Source organism: Sinocyclocheilus anshuiensis, unplaced genomic scaffold (assembly GCF_001515605.1).
Source record: "Sinocyclocheilus anshuiensis isolate Anshui unplaced genomic scaffold, SAMN03320099.WGS_v1.1 scaffold91, whole genome shotgun sequence".
Taxonomy (NCBI): Eukaryota; Metazoa; Chordata; class Actinopteri; order Cypriniformes; family Cyprinidae; genus Sinocyclocheilus; species Sinocyclocheilus anshuiensis.
The window spans coordinates 980,424-1,001,871 of record NW_015552636.1 but is presented as its reverse complement, the minus strand read 5'-3'; the positions used below and the strand labels follow the sequence as shown (position 1 = coordinate 1,001,871).

General features: G+C 41.1%; 1 protein-coding gene across 1 annotated transcript; it reads left to right on the top strand.

The window, feature by feature from the left end:
• The first annotated feature begins 971 nt into the window (after nt 1-971).
• On the top strand, nt 972-20,329 carry zeb2b (zinc finger E-box binding homeobox 2b). Its single transcript, XM_016458085.1, has 9 exons — nt 972-1,116; nt 1,739-2,002; nt 6,050-6,118; nt 8,821-9,015; nt 10,272-10,486; nt 12,527-12,635; nt 12,859-14,858; nt 16,307-16,487; nt 19,548-20,329. The coding sequence occupies exons 1-9, from the start codon at nt 972-974 to the stop codon at nt 20,117-20,119; spliced, it is 3,750 nt and encodes a 1,249-aa protein (XP_016313571.1). The 3' UTR covers nt 20,120-20,329.
• The last annotated feature ends 1,119 nt before the right edge of the window (nt 20,330-21,448 follow it).

Sequence of the window (21,448 nt, the reverse complement as noted above, 5' to 3'; positions counted from 1 at the left end):
CGAGAATGGCAGCCGTAATCGCCTTTGTTCCCTTTGACACTCGCAGAAGACGCTGACGAATAGAGAGTGTCATCAGAGGAGAACTTAGCCGGCAAGTAAACATTATCGTTTCTTTGTGTCTGCGCTCTGGAAACACAAAAGACTGATTAGAGATGAGGTGAGGAATCACTGTAATGGCTGCCGTGACATTAGCAGGTTGGAATTATTGTGTTGAAGAGCACAATACCGGCGTGTGATAGGCTGTCTGTCAGCCAAACAATGCTCTCGCTCTGGAGTTTTTACTGCATCTGAAGTTCCACCCAACCCATCATTATTTATCGGCCTTTTCAAATCTTCCAGCAGCGAGTACAAAGTTGATGGATTTTGTTTTTAACTTCTCAAGATGTCATTTCTACTTTGTAGAAGCGCTGTCTCTCTCTTTCTGTCTTTCTCTTTCTCTCCTTCTGTGTCTCTCTTACCCATTTTCCGTAACCTGTTCATGAGCACACGGTTACTCATTTTGAGAACTTCTTTTATCGTCCAAATGTCTTTGTGCCATCACAATCTGACGGTCAGAAGGTATTTAAATGTCCACTACCAGTAAAGATGTTTTTGAAAGTCTCTACTGGCTGCATTTACTTGATCAAAAATACAGTAAAATAGTAAAATAGTAAAATGTTATTTAAATTCCAAATAGCTGTTTTCTATGTGAATATGTTCTAAAATATAATTAATTTATGTGATCAAAGCTGAATTTAAATAATACTTTTAATATGCATTCTAATATGCTGATTTTCTGACAAAAAACATTATCAATGTTGAAAACAGTTGTGCTGCCCATTATTTTTATGGAAACCGTGATACATTTTATTTTTCAGGATGCACAGATGAATAGAAAGTTCAAAAGAACAGCATTTATTTTTAAATATAAATATTTTGTAATGTATTTACTGTCACTTTTGATCATTTTAAAGCATCCTTGATGAATAAGGATGTTTCTGGTTTGTGAGCATGCAGTTAAAGTGGCAGATGCGACGCCCATACTTTCGCTCCAGAACCGCCTTTTCTGTGGTCAAACTCGTGGAAGTGTTCCAGCACCAGCAGCCTGTCCAGAAATATTGCGTCCGGTCGCTGGGCGTGTGAAGGGTGTTTTGAATGTAAATGTGTTGAAGGTATATCTGGACCACACATCAAGTCTGAATCTCTCACTTATTCTTTTGGCTTTTCTATTCTTATTTCCTCCCTCCCTCTTTCTCTGTCTCCTTTCTTGGGTTCTTTCTCTCACGGAGAGCATTACTCAGTCTGAACTTGCCTAAACCCTTGTGGTCACACCTCTTGAAAAGGTTTTGTTTCCCCTGTCAATTGGTATTCAGCCCAGGTCACATACGCACACACATGCACCGTTTTCATTTTAATTTGCACCTGTTGTGCAGTTGTTCGGGAGGCAAGTGCAGACCAGTGGATTAGCCAAAGATCATGTTAGGAACAGATATGCCTAGTGTAATCTTTTTGTCCACAGGGGAACATTAAGATAGACTGTGCTTTGTGTGTGTGTGCTGGCATACTCTCGCTCACCAAACTAAACAATGCACAGATGAAAATAAATATAAATCTACATGGCAGGCCTTCCTTTATTAAGTCATCCCAGATGAGTTTAATACTCATTCATAGTTTATGTATCACATACATGCACAAGCTCAGTGATAACGTAATAATCTGTAATATTGATCATCTGTTTGTATATGTGTTTTTTTGACAGTGTTGGACTATGAGAACGTTGTAGAAACCGGATCAGAGACAGAAGAAGAGGACAGACTTCTGGTGTCGGAGGAGGACGGCTTGTTCAACGGGGCGGGGAGTCCAGTCAGCCTCGTCAATCAAGAGTCTGTGGCTCCGCCCTCTCCGACCCTGGGTCACACACTGCTGAGGAAGACTGTGGATGATGAAGATGATATGAAGGACAGTGGAATAGAGAACGTATGGAACGAAAACGACTTGCTGAGTGCGTCAGTCGATGGTACCGGTGAGTTACGCCCACTTCCTTTATGAAAACACACCCCTTCTGTCAAAGACACACCCTCTTTTATCTTGGATGCACCCATCTTCACTAAGACACATCCTCTTTTCTCCTAGACATGCCCATCTTCTCTTAGAAACACCCTTTCATCTCTTAGACACACCCATCTTATCTTAGTCACACGCCCTCATCTCTTAATAACTCACATCTTCTCTTAGACAGACACTCTCTCCTCTTAGACACACTCTCTCTTATCTTAGACACACCCATACTTTCTTAGACACACCCTCTGTCCTCTTAGACCCACCCCTCATATCATAGCCACACCCATCTTCTCGTAGACACACCCTCTCTTATCTTATACACACCCCTCATCCCTTAGTCACTCACACTTTCTCTTAGACACACCCTCTCTCCCCTTAGACATACTCTCTCTTCTCTTAGACATGCCCATCTTATCTTAGACACACCCCGTCCGCTCTTAGTCATGCATATATTCTCTTAGACACACCCTCTGTCCTCTTAGACCCACTCCTCCTCTCGTAGCCACACCCATCTTTCCGTAGACACACCCTTTATTCTCTTAGACCCCCCCCCTTTCTCTTAGTTACACCTTCTCTCCCCTTAGACACACCCTCTCTCCCCTTAGACATACTCTCTCTTCTCTTAGACATGCCCATCTTATCATAGACACACCCTGTTCTCTCTTAGTCATGCATATCTTCTCTTAGACACACCCTCTGTCCTCTTAGACCCACCCCTCCTCGTGTAGCCACGCCCATTACATATTAGACACACCCTCTCTTCCTTAGACACGCCCCTCTCCTCTGTATGTTGTCCCTGATATTTTGTTGAAGCCTGATCTCACTTCCAGTGCAACTACAGCAGAACGCTTCCCTTTAATTATCACATAAGACCCGTTTCTGCCTGTAATTGTTGTAGGCGCATTCGGCCCGGTTTGCAGAGCATCATTGGTAATTGCAGTAATAGCAGAGCGTCGCGTGTCCTTGTAAACGCGGCTCCCGGTTTCCTCCTGCAAGCATCATTGGTGCGGGAGGCGCAGTCAGAGACGCAGAGAGATAAATACTCTTAATGAGGGAGAGAGGTAATCATTAAGGGAGGCCAGGCTGCTGCTCAAGTCATTAAGAATCTTAAATGAAATTTTTATTTTTATGATAGCCATTTACATGTGTAATAAGAGTCAATGATTCTTAGAAGCGTATGACAGAAACATAGGAGTGTGAGAGCCCATGGAAGACAGACCATCTAAATGAGCACTTCTTCGCTATTCATTTCTGCTAATGAACTAGCTGTGCACAGAGCCGAGAGAAAGAGGGGGCGTTCGCTAGTCTAAAAATTTAATACGCCCCAAAAAAAAAGCCGGGGTAGTGGCATTAGGAATACTATGAAGTCTGATTTTCCTTTAGGAGAGCAGCCGGCTTCATCAAGCATTTTTGGCTGTCTTTAGTCCAGGATTTCTCACACTTCTTTGAACTAAAGACCCCTTTCTTGACCCCAATAGTTTGAGATGCCATAGAATATCACAGAAATGGGAATCGTGGCCACCCACTTTCATAAGCCCACATCCACTGTTACATATGAGAGTAAATTAAAACTGAATGTGGTCATTTCACAATTTTTTTTAACAATTATTTTATTTTAGATAACGTTTTATTTATTTTGATTTATTTTTAGTTAACAATGATAACCCTGCCCCACTCTCTAAACCAACTACAGTCCTGTGTTTGCAATTAAGGTTCTTGTATATATTTGAATATTAAGTAAACAAGTTTTAAAGTATACTTTGATAGCCAGTGATATATTTGTTGTTATTATTTTCAACATGATGCCACAAATGCTGTTGATAGAGCTTAACTCATATTGAACCCGGAACATTCCTTTAATTTGATAAACCCTCTTGGAGCCGGAATGTCTGTGATTCCGCTGTGTTGCAATTCCATGATGTGTGGTGTGTGTGTGTATGTGTGCGTGCGTGTGTGTGTGTGTGTGTGTGTGTGTGTGTGTGTGTTGTGATAAAAACCACGGCCATGTTTCTGCGCTGCTGGGGTGACGTTCATTAGCTCCGGAGGAAGATGCCAAAGTCTCTCTCTCTTTTTTTCTCTTTTGTGCGGTCTTTCCAAACTTGTGGGCACTTTCCTTCTGCGTATATATTACAATATATTGAAAAAAAAAAAAAAAAAAAAAAAAATATAAATATATATATTTTTTTTTTTTTTTTTTATTTTTTTTTTATTGTTGGAATAAATTACAATATATAAATTATAAACATAAATTCTAAGGTGTTGAGACGTTTAACACATTATATTTTATATTTTATGTTTTTACATATATTTTTTATAGTTTTATTTTATGAATGAATGCATTTTATCTAGCCATGCAATGTTTTTGATCCCCGTAAACTCTATGAAAAGGTGCATTTATATTTATATATAAATAATATAAACAGTGCATTTATATTTATAGAATATATATGTAGACAGTGATCACCAGAGAAAAGGTGATAAACATTAATCATATAAATCAATTATATTATTAATATATGTTTTCAGGTCTCTTGCAATAGCAGGTGAAGACCCTGGTAAATGATCTCAGAATAATGATGTTTAAAGCAGGGAGTTGATGCAGTGATGTGTTTCTGTGTTTGTGTTTCTCGTGATTAGAGTTTAATTAGAGACTCAGTGTTTGGTTTGTGTGCTAGAGACAGGGAGCAGCAGCGGATCAGTGCACTGGAGATCAGAAGACTATCTGTCTCTCTCTCGCTCTGTTTGCTTGTTCAGGTGGATGGAACATTCTTGAGCTGATCTCTGAGTTTGCTCTCGTGCGTGCGTGTGTGTGTGTGTGTGTGTGTGTGTGTGTGTGTGTTGTGATAAAAACCACGGCCATGTTTCTGCGCTGCTGGGGTGACGTTCATTAGCTCCGGAGGAAGATGCCAAAGTCTCTCTCTCTTTTTTTCTCTTTTGTGCGGTCTTTCCAAACTTGTGGGCACTTTCCTTCTGCGTCTCTGTGTTTTTTCTCGCGTTTGGTGTCGGAGTGTCTGCACTGGTACCTCAGCACATAGCTCTGTCCTGAGATAAGCCCAGCATGCTCTCCCTCACTCTTTTCTTGTCTGTTTGCTCCGGTCAGTCAGATTGCTGCGTTGGTGTCGTCCTTGACTCACTCTCATCTCCCATAATGCCCTTCACTAGTGTGTGACATTGTTATCACTGACGGAGACTTTAAATAAATCACCTGCGTTCCTCCCCGCCCTTGTCTCTCTGTTTTTTCCATCTTTTCTTGTATTTCGGATCCTTCCAAGGACCTCAGAGAGTCAGGAGGTTCAGACGGGAGCCGTGTGTTTTCACAGAGCATGCTAACGGCCTGTACAGACGGGAATGTTTTGAGAGTAAACCGAACGGATGGAGTGAAATCATCAGGAGGAATAGATTCAACACGGATCTCCTTCAGAGGCCTGTTTACTCACCCACCACCTCGAAGTTGATTTATCAGCCTGAGACGAGAGCACAACTCCCTCGGCTCTCCAAACTGAGGAGGACTAGCTCACCTCCTACTGGAATATTTGCCCCCTGTCCCCCCGAAACACTGATAGTAAAACTGATAGAAACAAGAAGGAGAGAAAAAAGAAAAATCTAAACGGTGGATTCCAGTAAAAGCTCTGTGCAGCAGAATTAAAAAAAAAAAAAGATGTCGGGAAAAATCAAAAGAACTCGAAAAACTCAGAAAAACAAAAAAAAAAACTTAAAAAAAATGAATGAATGCATAACTGTAAAAAGAAAAAAATATTGTAATATATTATATTGTTATATAGTAATATATTGTTATTATTGTTATTGTAAATAATTAATAGCTGATCTCTGAGTTTGCTCTCGCTTGTTTCCCAGCGCGCTCTGCTCTGTGTGTGCGTGTGATTGTTGTCAGTGTAAATAAGTGGGTCATTTTGAGTCCTACATGAGATGCAGAACAAGATGTTTTCTGTCCAGATGCAGTGTGTCAGTGAGCTAATACTCTCCTCTCCTGTCTGTCTCTCGTTCACAGATGAGCTGAAGGGAGAATATGACACTATGGGGCCCGATGCCGCTTTAGAGCCGGTTGGGAACGGTACAGGTGAGTCATGTGAACATGTTGATTTGCTGCATTGAGATAGAGTGCATTAGTCTTGCCCACTTATTCAGCAGCCCTGGAAGTATTTTTCCCATTCATTTTTCCCATAGGGATTTTAAGAAGAAGTCTTTAAGCGTTATAAGGTTTTATTTGAAAGTCAAAGAAAATCAGACAAAAAGACAAGAATGTGTGCTTAATGGCTTTAGTGAGGAAAAGAACTACAGTCCCATGAAGCATTACGAATGGAATTAAAAGCGATTGAGAAATCTAAAACTATTAATTTAAAGTTGATTGAATCTGTAGAAAGAATATATTTTAAGTTGATTGCAAAATATGTATATATACAAATGTGACTCTGGAGCACAAAAGCAGTCTTAAGTCGCTGGGGTATATTTGTAGCAATAGCCAAAAATACATTGTATGAGTCAAAATTATCAATTTTTCTTTTATGCCAAAAATCATTAGGATATTAAATAAAGATCATGTTCCATAAATTTATTTTGTAAATTTCCTACTGTAAATATATCAAAACTTCAGTTTGGATTAGTAATATGCATTGCTAAGAACTTAATTTGAACAACTTTAACGATGATTTTCTCAATATTTAGATTTTTTGCACCCTCAGATTCCAGATTTTCAAATATTTAAAAAATCTCGGCCAAATATTGTCCTATCCTAACAAACCATACATCAATGGAAAGCTTATTTATTCAGTTTCGGATTATTTATAAATCTCGATTTTGAAAAATTGATGTGGTCCATGGTCACAAATATGTAAGTATTTTGAGAGCATAGGGAGACTCAATTACATCGTTCACGGTGCTTCATGCGAATGGTGCACTTTTCTCTCTGCAGCTCTCTGATTGGTGGAATTTTTGTACCGCCTCATGGGTAATGTAGTCTTTATTGTGCTGTTAAACAAGGGTATTTTAAAAATGTTGAATTAATATAAACAGATGGGTTATAACGCAAGCATATATCGTTGAATAACAACCTCAGAGCTCACAACAGGTCTGTCTTTAAAGGTTTATCAGTTATTGTTAGAAAAATAATTCTCATGCTCTATTAGCATGTCTGTGACGCAGCATTTCATGCAAACTGAAACGTCTAACTTAAAAATGATTCCACTGCTGAGATTTACGCAGCAGAAGCACATCAGCATTGTTCATATGAATCCACAATCATCCGAGTGATTCCTGCTCTCTGTTTGACATCATCACACACAGAAGGGTTTGTTTTATGAGAAACACCGTTAGGCCGTGTTTGAGCTGTCATCGCTGATGTAGTTCAGGAGGAAGGATGTGTAGTTTTAATAAAGCTTTCTAATGTTAGACACACACTCCAGAGATAAACAGCCCACGATCCTCCTCTGCAGGGAGGGACGTTCTCGGCTCGAGCGTCAGGAGCGGAAGGAAAACATTAGGCCGTCGACTTTAGAGCGCTTTCTTCTGCGAGCACGAGAACTTCCCCAAATCGCATTGCAGGCCAAAATCTAATTTGTGCGCAAACTCGATTTGTTTAGATCATGTAAGCCACAAAACCCACAGCAGCGAGGAGCTAAACGTGTTCATTTGTCGGGCCGCGGCGCTCACGCGTGTTCACGTGAATGATAGCGAGGCAGGTCTAGTAATGAGAGAGGAGGGAAATCATTTGCTCTGTTAAATAATGTTAAAGGGCTGCCGGCTCTCTGACATTTTCAAGACATTTTTGACAGCGACACAGCCCAGCGGCTCGACCTTTGCACAAATGAGACGATAAAATGTTTACTGTCAGACAAACCTCAGTGCAGAGTTTATACCTTACACAAGCTCGTCCTGATTAAAAGGTAGCTGATAAAACTCAAGCCGAACAAGTGTTGTCTCTCTGCTGTAATATTTAACTTGTCTGATGAATGGGTGAGAGCTATTTATTCTCCGTTAGATAATATTATGTTACATAATAACGTAAAACACCTTCGCTTCGAGTATAGAGCTATAAAGTGAATGTGGAGCAGCTCAATTATTTGATGAAATTCACACTGAGATCTCCAACTTTTGATTGCTGACTTTGATATCTTGGCAAATCTGAGCACATTGTTGAGATCTCTTCTGAACCTTTAGAAGAGACACAAGAGATTACCGGAGTCTTTTTTTCTCAGGAGAAACATCTGAGAAGCAGGAAAACTCTTTATTCAATCTCACTGCTATCTTTAAGAAACAATTGAGATTTGAAAGACATTTGATTTGTGATTTTGCTTTCTGTGGGCATTTCCATGATGATTTTCAATTGCCAAAAAACACATAGCCTCAGCCCTGTTGATAACATTTCCCCTCATTTTTAATGTAATTATCAGAATCCACCTAGTTAGGAGTTCGATTACAGATCTAGGAAGTGATGTTGGGATTACAGCATACGTGTCTGCTCCTTATCTGACTGCCTCTAATACATTTAAAAGTAGAAAAAAGGGTTTATCGTTAAAAGCTTTTCCACAATTCCAATGGTTCTAGATTAACTCATATTTCTTATTTTAGTGGCCATTAGGTGGCTAGATAAGGCAGTAATTTAGACGTATCCCTCCCAGAACGTTTCTCTAATGTTCCTACGTTCTTTTTATCACAGCTCCTGCTGCATGTTTCCGTCACCTTCCAGTGCACCATATTTTTCACATGCAAGCAAGAATCCAGGTTTTATTTAAACGCTTTCTCTCTCTCTCTGTGTGTTTCTAGTGAAGAGCGTTCACTGCGCTACTGAGTTTGAGGATTTCTTCGGGAAGCGTAAACTAGTGGACAGTGAAAGTCATGTGGTCAGCATTGCCGAATACCTCCAGAGAGGAGACACAGCCATCATCTACCCCGAGGCACCAGAGGAACTCTCCCGTTCCCGCCTCGCCACGCCCGAAGCCAACGGACACGAGGAGAACGGTGAGAATGCCAGGCAGCTGTTGTTGCCGTCTGATTGGCTGCATGCCGCAGTGTTTACCTTTAGAGCTGCGTGCAGCTGTCCGAGTGGTGAAATCATACACCCTAAATTTCCCGTCCCGAGGGGGGCAGCCGGGGCGCATTACCTCTCTTAAGAAGAACGTGTGAAAAATTAGACGTGCGAGCCACCAGAAGTGATTACAACAGAGAGAACACAACTGGCCCCCAAACGCCGTCAGCAATTGCTCTGTGTTCAGGTTTAAACCATGGTAAACAACTGCTTTTAGCCAGTTAGGGTTAGTAGCAGTTTATTCTGACACAATCCAAAGAAGTCCCGGCCAATTCTGTGGCTCCCAGACCCGGATTTAATATTGAACACCAAGTGGCGACCCATGCACAAAAACCATAATGTTACCGTAAGCTGCACAGAACCGACACAAATACAATTTTAATATAAGAATGTTTGGTAATACTTTACTTGATGCCTTAATGTGTAATGCAAAGTATTAGTTATAATGTATTATATATTTTCAGTAAAAATGGTAACCAAAATATTTTCAGATTTATTGTTATAGTGCAATACATTGTTTTAATGCATTATACCTTCTAAAGGTGTAAAAAAAAAAAAGTATTATAATGTAAAGGCTTCAAGTAAAGTCTTAACAAATGTTTTTATATGTTTCTTTAATATCTACAGAGCAGAGGTGGCTAGTGGCTAAAACAATGCTATAACTGCAATTATCATATAAATAAGATGGACACAATTTAGTACATTTACTTTCAGCTTAATTTCATAATCTATTCATTTAAAACGTGCACAATATTTATATTATCCATTCCCAAAATGCTCAGTGGATATTAAAATTGACCACCTTTTTTTAAGTTATTGGCCGATGCCATCATCTTAAAATGGCTAAAGATCATCCTAATTATGTTAGCCTGGCTAACATATCTGTCTGTCACTAGTATGTTCCCACTTTAGGAGTGGAAAATAGTTTAAAACATGAATGTGTTATATTTCTTCCGTCACATAAAGCCCATGAGCAAAACTCAGCGAGTTGTGTGAATTCGAACGCATCTACTGTGTGTGTTCATGCATTGGCGTGAGTGCGTCTATGGGTGGCAGTGCCAACTTTGACGGTGGCACACAGTGGAGCAGATTGTACAGATACCTCCTCGTACCATCCTGGGCACAGCGCCCATTCGCTGCCATTGATTTGCTGACCTTTTGGCCCGCTGCCCCTCTCTCTCTGCTGCAGACCTGCCACCTGGAACTCCAGATGCTTTCGCCCAACTGTTGACCTGCCCCTACTGCGACCGGGGTTACAAACGCTTGACTTCCCTAAAGGAACACATCAAGTACCGGCACGAGAAAAACGAGGAGAACTTCGCCTGCCCTCTGTGCAGCTACACGTTTGGTTACCGCACTCAGCTGGAGAGACATATGGCCACACACAAGCCAGGACGAGATCAGGTGAGCCACACTTCCTCTCTCGCTCTCTCTCTATCTAATGTGCTGTATTCCCTCGGAGAAAAGATATCATTTTGATTGGCAATCATTATTAATTTTTCATGCCATTTTGAAGATGCAGATCTTTTAATGGTTATAGCCTTAATTGAGGTCTAAATGTTTTTTTGATGGCCTGCTCTGATATGATTCTGCAGTCTTATATTCACGATCGAATGACTATGCTAATTTCCAATTTAGATATTGTATCTGCTCTTTAGGTTTTCTTTTTTATGTTCTTTAAAAATCAGTTTGTCTGCGGTGACAGAGTAACACATCATAATTTCCACATGCGTAAATGATAAACGTGAGCCGAGCACTCAGCGTTTTTTCTCTTAACAATCTGTCGCAGCATTATTTACACACATTATATGGGTTGTTGTGGCTGTCGTGTCAAATATAAGACACATTCCCCTGTATAAACAGGTAGATACACTGGGTCTCTACTGGCAAATAAAGCAGGTAAAAGCAAAGTGTCACGCTGATCTCTCTAGAGACTGAACCACTTAAAACTTATCGTTACGACTCAAAGCGCAGTGTGACAGCAGAATTGCTGCTGTAATCATCTGAGATGAGGTACAGGAGCGCTTTTATCTCTCAGACATGACGTTGTGACTAGAACAGACTGATTTGATACACGACGAGCTGCCAACTTCTTCACCTGGTGCCACGGGCCGCTCGAAACATGAACAGATGGCCCATTTTGCACCCGTGACCTCTCTAATCCACAAACTACTTCCTATTTGTTGGTCTTTGTTTGTGCGCTTCATCTTGAAAGACTTTCCTGTTGAAAATTTGCTGTTGTCTGAAAATCCAGTGGCCATTGAAATCAGTCCATGATGTGCAGTAGAGCGCTCTACGTGTGTACGTGACTCCGGTTTACCGATACTTGCTAAGCCCAATAACATGCACATACCCAATCAAATGCCCCGCCCACATCATGCTTGACACACTTAGCGCAAGTGCATCACGCCGGGCGGAAAAATCCCTCTCCTCTCGCTGCTGCCAATCACAATTAGGCAGACGGAGTGACTGTATCACATCGAGGGTGATGGTGGGACCAAAACCTACTTCCATCCTCAGAGGGATGGTGGGGGGCATAAAGCAGCTGTTGCTGTTTGTTTATGCGACTCGGCAACATATGAGCGAATGGTGGGGTCCCTCCCCGCCGTGGGCCGCCTGGCTCCCTGCTTGATGTTTGAAGGTTGCCGCTGTTTGAACAATCCTCCCTGTGTCCTGTGCTTTATGCCATCTGTCTCCAGCGGAATGCGGGCCTCTCTCTCTCCCCACCAGTTGTCGGAGCCGATCATGGGTGGCGCTCACAGGCCTTTTGTGTTCCTCTGCCCGTTCGACATACTCACCTCCCACTCTGAATTAATTGTGCTCGCCTGGTGCGCTCTCTGCTTCTCTGCAGTGACGCCCGTATTGTTGTTGTTGTTATTATATTTTGATTTTCGAGACTCTGCTTTGAATTGCAAATGCGAGGGGCGCAGCGCTCATGTTCTAACTTTGAACAGCAAATGAAGTGCCTGCCTACGAGCCACATTCACGCATCATTAAAGAGACGTTTGAAGCCTTTAAACAGTCTACAAATTTGTGTCCAATTATGAAATTGCAACATTTATTCGAGCCCACCTTTTTCCGTAATGAACTCTTTGCACAGGTATCTGAAGGATGTGTTGGTTAAATATGTGTGATTTATTTGGAACGGTTATGCTAAATTAGATGAAGTGGATCATTTCTGCCTCCCTAAAGAGGAAAAAAGTCTTAAAAGCAGGATTATTTTTGTTCATTTTTTTTTCACTGCCAATGCAGCGTTTCTGGCTCTAGAGTCAGGAAATGAAAAGGTATGAGATGCTCTGTTATCGCTGCTCAAATGCACCCAACCAAAGCAAGATGTCGCTTTACAACAGGGGCCATTTGGCCCGTCATGAAATTATTCACTGAAATCTTGCCTGTTGTGTGTTTGTGCAAGAGAAGCTCATGTGAATATTTTCTCATCCACAGCACCAGATACTCAACCAGGGTTCTGGCAACCGCAAGTTCAAATGCACTGAATGTGGCAAGGCCTTCAAATACAAACACCATCTAAAGGAGCACCTGCGGATACACAGTGGTACGTCCTTTTCTTTCTTCCATAACTCGTTGCCTTAGATAAGAATGTCCTTGATTCTGCATCAGAATGACTGGGTTCTTTCTTTGTCATCGCTTCATTAAAGAAGTGTTATTAGATGAAAAGAGGGCGCAGACTTATTACTTTGAAAGAAATGCAATCAGTGTCAATAAGAACATCTCTCGCTTCTTGATGTGATCAAATTCTTTGTCTGTCTTCACTGTAGGTGAGAAGCCATACGAATGTCCAAACTGTAAGAAGAGATTCTCGCACTCCGGGTCCTACAGTTCACACATAAGCAGTAAGAAATGCATCGGACTGATCGCCATCAATGGCAGGGTGAGGAACAACTTGAAGACGGGTTCATCTCCGACCTCTGCATCATCCTCCCCTACAAACACCGCCATTTCGCAGCTACGACACAAACTGGAGAATGGCAAACCCCTTGGTCTGGAAGACCAGTCCAACCACCTCAACATCAAATCTGAACCACTGGACTTCAACGACTATAAGCTGATGATGGCCTCTCATGGCTACGGTACAGGCAGCCCCTTCCTCAATGGTGGTGTGAGGGGAGGCAGCCCACTGGGCATTCATAACTCCCAGAGTCCCCTTCAGCACCTGGGCATGGGGATGGAGGGGCAAATGCTGGGATACCCATCACTGGGAAATAACCTGAGCGAGGTACAGAGGGTCCTGCAGATCGTGGACAACACAGTTTGTCGACAAAAGATGGACTGCAAGCCAGAGGAGATCTCCAAGTTGAAGGCGTACATGAAGGAGTTGGGTTCCCACATAGAGGAACAGAAGCAAGCGCTCATCTCTACCGGTGGACCCCAGAACACTCTTCCTCTTATCAATCACAATGGTGCCACCAAGAGCATCATAGACTACACGCTTGAGAAGGTCAACGAAGCCAAAGCCTGCCTTCAGAGCTTGACTATGGACTCTAAGAGGCAAATTAGCAATATCAAAAAAGAGAAGGCAAATCATATGCTAGATATAGTTATAGAGGACAAAACGCACGAGAATAATAATCTAATGTTTACACCCTTCTCCTGCCAGTATTGCAAAGAGACCTTCCCTGGCCCCATTCCCCTGCACCAGCATGAGCGCTACCTTTGCAAGATGAATGAGGAAATCAAGGCCGTGCTTCAGCCCGCTCAGAACGCCTCGACCAACAAAACCGGCTTGTTTGCTGAGAAACACAGCCTCTTGCACCCCTCCGTCATCCCTGAGAAGGGCATCAACGGCCCTATCAGTCCCTACAAGGACCACATGTCAGTGCTGAAAGCTTATTTCGCCATGAACATGGAGCCCAACTCGGAAGAACTACTGAAAATCTCCATAGCAGTCGGCCTTCCACAGGAGTTCGTGAAAGAGTGGTTTGAGCAAAGGAAATTCTTTCAGTACGCAAACTCCAGGACTCCTCCTTTAGACAGGAACCATGTGGAGTCTGGACATCCGGTCTCCGTTCACACGCCCATTAAAGACTCATTAGGCATCCGGTCTCCGATGTCCCTGGTAAAAGGTACTGACCGCATCACATCCCCCTCCATCCCCGAGCTTCATAACAACATTAACAACTGCGACACCCCACTCAGGCTCTCCAAAACCCTTCAGTTCTCCAACCACAAGCTGCTGGGGGATAAGCTGGACCACTCCAGAAGCAACACGCCATCTCCTCTAAACTTGTCGTCCGCCTCCTCCAAAAACTCCCACACTAGCTCTTACACACCCAACAGCTTCACCTCTGAGGACCTGCAGGCTGAACCTCTTGACCTCTCATTGCCAAAGCTCATGAAGGAGCCAAAGCACATCTTGACTGTGAAAAGCCGACCCAAGCTAAACAGCACCCCCACTGACCATAACCACGTCATGATGCCCCGGGAGCACGCAGACGAGCCGCTCAACCTGGCTTATCTGTCCAAGAAAGAGTTTGGCAGCCCCAATGCAAACAGCAATCTGAACAAAAGCTCGAGCCCAATGTTTGGTCTGAACCCCTTCACTGCCAAACCCCTGTATACCTCCTTGCCACCCCAAAATGCATTTCCACCCCCCACGTTTATGCCCCCGGTGCAAGCCAGCCTCCCGGGGCTGAGACCCTACCCCAGCCTCGACCAGATAAGCTTCTTGCCGCACATGGCCTACACGTACGCGGCAGGCGCAGCCAGCTTCGCCGAGATGCAGCATAGGAGAAAATACCAGCGGAAGCCAGGGTTCCAGGTAAATAACGGACACTCTGTTTCATAAACCCTCAGGCCTTGTGTTTCTTTTTTCTATCCCTCTGGTGAGTGGCGCTCAGCTTCATTCAGACACTAATTAAAAGCCTCTCAGAGCGGGAGAGGGGAGCTCACCTCACGCCCAGCGGCGGATGAGGCAATGAAAGAGAACCGCGGTTTCTTGTGGTAGACGTCGATGCCTCTAGTGCCATACGCTGTTTTTTTTAGTGGTGACGGTTATGTTGCCAGTTCTTGAGTGGCTCGTCCAAGATACCGAGAGCAGGAAAACGTCAAAGTGTCAGGTTTTCGGCGGTCTAGCGTAGATGCGCCTGTGGCGCCGCTGCTCTTTTTCCCATTTCAGGTGTGAGAAACATCAGAGATATAAAGAGTCAGTGAACCTTAGACATATCTCTTTATTTCATTTTGCTCCTTTTTTCCTCTATATTTCTACAGCGAGAAAAGCTGAAATGAGCTTGAGCATAAAGATTAATAATGCACACTCCCCATGTTCATTACAGCTCAGCGCTGAGGGCTGTTTAACATCGGGGAAACCATTCTGATAAAAAAGTATTAATAATGTTTCCTATTCTAAGTTATTAAATTAGATTTTAAAAATACAGCTAAGGGCATTTAGCTCAAATTGATTGCGGAACGATAGCATAGAGCTTTTTAAAAGAGAGTGTGCAGAAGTATTGTCAGTCCAGAGCCGGCTGTCCTTAATGCGGGCATCGTCACTGCAGTTTTGGCCATTTTGTGCCCCTCTTGATTTAATCATTACTGTTTGAAATTAGAGGACTGTGGCAATATTCCCTACTAAGACTCTCTCCTTATTGTTATTAGCTTCTAATGTAATAATATTTTTTCCCATTAATTTAAGTTTAAGCCTATCGGGGTAATCTCTGCTCAGATAAATACTGCGCTAACACCCTTTCATGTATGAAATTAAACCAAATTTGAATGCAAATATATGGAATAAGGTGTGATTAAGAAGAGAGAAAGGCCTCATTTGTAATATCCTGCCTTTACATGCTTTTTTCAGGTCGCAAACATTTTAATGTTTAATTCGTGTTATGTAAAAAAAATATAGAAAATCATGAAATACATAAATAGATTAAACAAGCAAGTTCTCTGTTGATCCATTCTGTCATTTACAATTTATTGTCTATTTTATCTGGGTGTATAATATGAAAAGTTTTCATTACAAATAATCATTAAAAATATGAATAAATTATATCATTAGATTATGTTGTTTTTAATATATTAGATTTTGAATTGTAATTGATCATAATCGTAAATAATTGTTTCGGACAACTATGTTTGTTTTATTCTAATGCTTATTAATTTGTGATTTGTTATTTTTATTATCGTTGCACTGTAGAGTGAACCGCTCTGTGTGATGACAATAGAAATTATACTAAACTCAAGGAGCTAACGATCGCCGTCTGTTTCCAGAGCGAGCTTCTCGACGGGCCGGCAGATTATCTGAGCAGTCTAGATGATATGGCCGACCCCGAGGCCTGTCTGTCCAGGAAGAAGATTAAGAAAACAGAAAGTGGTATGTACGCGTGTGACCTTTGCGACAAAACATTCCAGAAGAGCAGTTCCCTCCTCAGACACAAATATGAACACACAGGTATATATACTGTTCTAGACACCATCATTTAATAACTGTCTGTCTAACTCCAGAATATTCTCGCTGCTTCTTGCTTTCTTCTTTCGCTCTGTCTTTTTCCACTACCTTAATCATGTTTACTTTTTTCCTTTTTTAGTAAAAACTAACATGTTTCTCTCCTGTTGACAGTCAGTGAGAGGATTTGTAAATGTAATTAATGTGGCAAAAACATGACACTGATATTGCACTAAATTAAGAAAATAATTAAGCAAAACTAAACAGTTAGAAAAAAAATAACCACACAATAAGCTGGACTGAATAATCTCTGGAATTGTCTGGGAGTGAACGAGAGAATGAACCTTTGACATTTACACTGTTAGTAGAGGCTACATTCACACCACACATTTATATAATTAGACTTTATTTTGGATGACTGTATGAACAGGAAAAATTGCATTTATATGTGAAAATAAATGGGCAATATTTTTGCTAAATGACTTCAATGTGAAATTTTAAGGTTGTAAATGTTTTTTTTTGTTACTCTTTTTTTTTATGACAGTCTAAATTAACAGTCGTCTTAACTGCATGCTTGATTTACCCTTGAAATTAATACAATAGTGTATTCATTATGTTCATTATTACACTGAAAAATGCAGCAATATACTTGAATTTGTATTAGATCTAAGAATGAAGGGAAGTTCTTTTCATTTTATTTTGAAATAAAATATGATAAAAATTTATTTTGGGGGGGGGGGTGCAGTAAATCAGGATTGGACACTTTGTTGTGTGAATGTAGCCTGACACCATGTCTACACTGGATTTGTTTTTTAACACTGACCAATCAGCTGGAAGCTTGCTTGAGGCTACGCTTTCCTTGAAATTAGTCATTTTCAGCAGACATCCATTTGTATAAAAATTGATTTAAAAATAATTATACAGAATGTTTGTGCATATACATATAAAACTGCATATAGGGTTAAAAACACAAGATGATTTAAATAAAAAAAAAGGCATAGACCAGAAACATCAAGAATTAAATTTCTAGAATAAAATTAATTCCACACGTATAAGGTTTTATTAATAAAATAATTGTTTTCCAGATGGATGGGAGAAAAAAGTGGCTGGAGCAGCTCTACAGCTCTTCAGAAATACAAATGGAGCGTCTGTCAGCTGAAAGCAACTCTAGACAGCTTCATTGATTATAATGGGAGCGATTTAGTTTTGATGCATTTTGGATGTGCAACTCATGCCGGCTGTAGACATGGAGCTTAAGGTCACATTCTATTCCAGAGACCAGCCAGTGTGAATAAAAGAGTGAAATAAAAGTGAATTAAAGGAGGAGAGTAACTGCGCGCACACACACACACACAGTTTCTTTCTCTTAATTGCATCACCGTTTACAGTCAGTCTGGAAGGACATGGGAATTAATCCACTGACGTGAATACAACGTTTTCATTTCCCTGTCTCTCTCTTGTCTTTGTGCTGTCTCTCTCTGTCTCTCTCGCTCTCTCTAAATGTAAAGTTCTGACTAGGACTGATATTATAGTTTATCAGTGTAAATGTGAAGTTCAAGACCAGGCAATACATCACAAACAATTATATCTCAATATTTTGAGATTTTTTTTTTTATATTTAAGTATTGGTTTTTCAATCAGAGAAATCATTATTTTAACCTAAGGATGCATTTTAAATATTTAATGCAAGCAGTACATTTCTGAAAAAAAAATGCTAATATAATTAATGCATGATTTCTCACTGTAAAAAATAAAGCAGCATATATATTCACTTTCATTTATATGCACCAGTATAACAATTTTTAGTATTACGGCTCAGCATTTACATTATGTATTTTTTATAAATTATTTAATATATGAAAAATGCAACAGGGGTGTTTAGAATCAGTTCATTTAAAATAAGTGAAATTCAAATAAATAATGTATATTTCATATATTTAAAGAACATTAAATGTCAAATATGAAGTGCATTAAAACAAACACAGTATACACAATGTTGCTTAAATTTATATTGCTTTCAGAATGATCACAAATAATCACAACCTGCACATTCATTTTTAAATGTTAATGTAATGTATAGAAATTAAAGTTTTTATTAAGGGCAATGTTTACCCCCTACAGTTGATTTTCAGGGGCAAAAAATAAATGAATAAATTAAAAAAATACAGAGCTTGGTGCATGTCAGCTGTGAATCAATTAATAATAATAATAAAAAAAAAACACTATTTGACTTATTACAAAAGCAGTATTTTAATAATTGCGTATGTTAATTTTACAATCAGCACATAGAAGTGATGCACAGATATTATGTCAGGTAAACGTTAAGCTAGAACACATTTCGCATAACTGTCCGGTGATCTGTTTTTAAATTATATAGCTTCATATAGGTTCATGAAAAAAATCACTTCATATCATGTGCAGATTGAACATCAGTCACCTCTGAGAGCATGAATACAGATATCTGACAGCTACAGGTCACTCGACTGGCCTAGAGGAGAGTATGATGGAATATAGCAAATATTACATAAAACCCCAGCAATTAAATATCTGTGGCATTTGTCACTTTTGTCTCGTGTACCTGACCGCAGCGTCTCCCCTCGCTCTTTCCCTCTGTCATTCATGCCATCCCTCTCTTTCAGCTCTTGTCTTTTCTCATGACACGTCACCTCACGCGACAGGACAGAAAAAGAGTTACGCAGCAGGAATCCGCCAGCGCATTTCACTCTATTTGTTTGTTCCTGCGCTCCAGCTCTGTGTGTTTGTTTGGTTTGCGCTGGTTTATTTATGTTGCAGTGTTGTAGCGCTTGGGCCCTGCGCTGCCTCACCGCTTCACGCTTCACTTCTGTGAGGGAATGTTACAGAGTAAATACACAAACGAGACGGCGGCGCGTCAAGCAGAACCAGAGAAGGCAAACATTCATAACACTGGATTATTTTGGCTCGTTTTCATCGGAACCCTTTTATTTGGTGTTTATTTTGGTTAGCGTGCGAGATCTGCTGTGTGTTTGTGAGGAGTGCATATTCGCTCGCTCACCGCGTGCAATCTGTCGTTGTGTGTTTCCGCAGGTAAACGGCCGCACCAGTGTCAGATCTGCAAGAAAGCGTTTAAACACAAGCATCATCTGATTGAACACAGCCGCCTGCACTCCGGAGAGAAGCCCTACCAGTGCGACAAATGTGGAAAGCGCTTCTCGCACTCAGGCTCGTACTCACAGCACATGAACCACAGGTACTCGTACTGCAAAAGAGAGGCGGAGGAGCGCGAGGCGGCCGAGCGAGAAGCCCGAGAGAAGGGTCACCTGGAGCCCACGGAGCTGCTGCTAAACCGGGCGTACCTGCAGGGCATCGCTCCACCCGGATACCCAGAGCATACACCAGAGCCTATCCTGAGGGACGGCCTGAACGGGAGCATTCGGGAGCGACTCAAGGAGGTGGAAGGAGCGTTTGTGAAGATGGGCCGGCGAGACGAGGAGTTCGAGGAGGAGGAAGAAGAGAGCGAAAACAAAAGCATGGACACCGACGGGGACACCATGAGGGACGAGGAGGAAAACGGCGAGCACTCGATGGACGAGAGCTCCGTGGACGGCAAAACCGAATCCAAATGGGATCCTGAGGACGGCGTGGAGGACGCGGTGTAGCCACTCGCTCGGGGAACGGGTCGTCTGCGAAGCTGCATTATGCAAAAATAAAAAAAAGGAAAATAAAATAAATGAAGTTTTAAAAACGTGTACAGTATTAAGGCCTAACGTATGTGTGGTGCTACCATCCTATGTGTTCCATAGTATTAATAGCACAAACTAGTAACTTGTACAAAAATTGCGCTCTCCTTCTATAATCACTACGAGCATAATGAAATTATTTGCTGATGTATATTTATACAGTGTTAAAAAGCGGTGCAGGGGATCAGTATTTAATGCGTTTTTTCTGCCCTCGCCACACACTCTTTTAGGCCGAATTCACGTGAAGGACCGTAACAGTATTCCGTTTGCTTTGACGATTTCGAGTCTTAAAGAGACTGTTTGGAGAGAGAACGATCATTCGACCGGGACAGACGACGGATGGACTGAGCCTTTGGAAGGTTGTTGCCTTATATGCAAACTTGTTAATCAGCGCGTTTCTAAAGTGCCAACCCTGTTCAGTATTACAGGAGAGCGACGCGAGCAGTCTCTCTCACTCGCTCTCTCTCTCTCCGATCAGCTCTTTAGTTTACAACGACGTTTGTGCAATTTTGTTCTCAGTATTACACCAAACCGTTTTGCAATGACAGAATTGCATCCTTTTATTTGTAGGTTTAAATGACATCTTATTTATGTGGCCCATTTTGTATCTCCTGATTTTATTTATTTCATACTGTACAGTACAGTATTATAGTTCTTCAATAAATAGATCTATTTTAGTAAAATGGAACCTGGAGTTGATGAAAGCATTTATTGTGTTTTGAAACATTAATTGTGAAATGCAATTTTCGATTTCATTTCAGTTAATTTTTTGGTTGTTCTATTATTTTTTTCCAGTTACTGGAAATTCCAAAATTTTGGAACTTTTGATACGATATTGTGAGAACACTGTATTTTCAACTGAAAAAACAAACAAAAAAAAAAACAGAGAAAATAGATCCACTTTCATGTATTTTGTTGAAGTGGAACAGGGACAGTTGAAATTCAATGTATGATAATATCATGACTGAAAACACACAAATCTTTCCTGAAATGTCTTTGTAAGAGTATTATGGACTTTTTAATTTGTAATTTCTCTTGGAAATGACCATGCTCAAATAAAAGTAGCCAAATTAAAGAACTTTTCAAGAACGCGTGTGGATGTGAGTGAGCGTGTGTGGACTGAATTATCATACGTCGTCCATATATTCATGTGTTTTTGTTTTAGAGGACACTTCAGTTCTGGCTTTGACTCTATGAGAGCGGCGGAAATCTCACCTTTCAAAGGTGATTCTCAGGCGCCGTCATTAG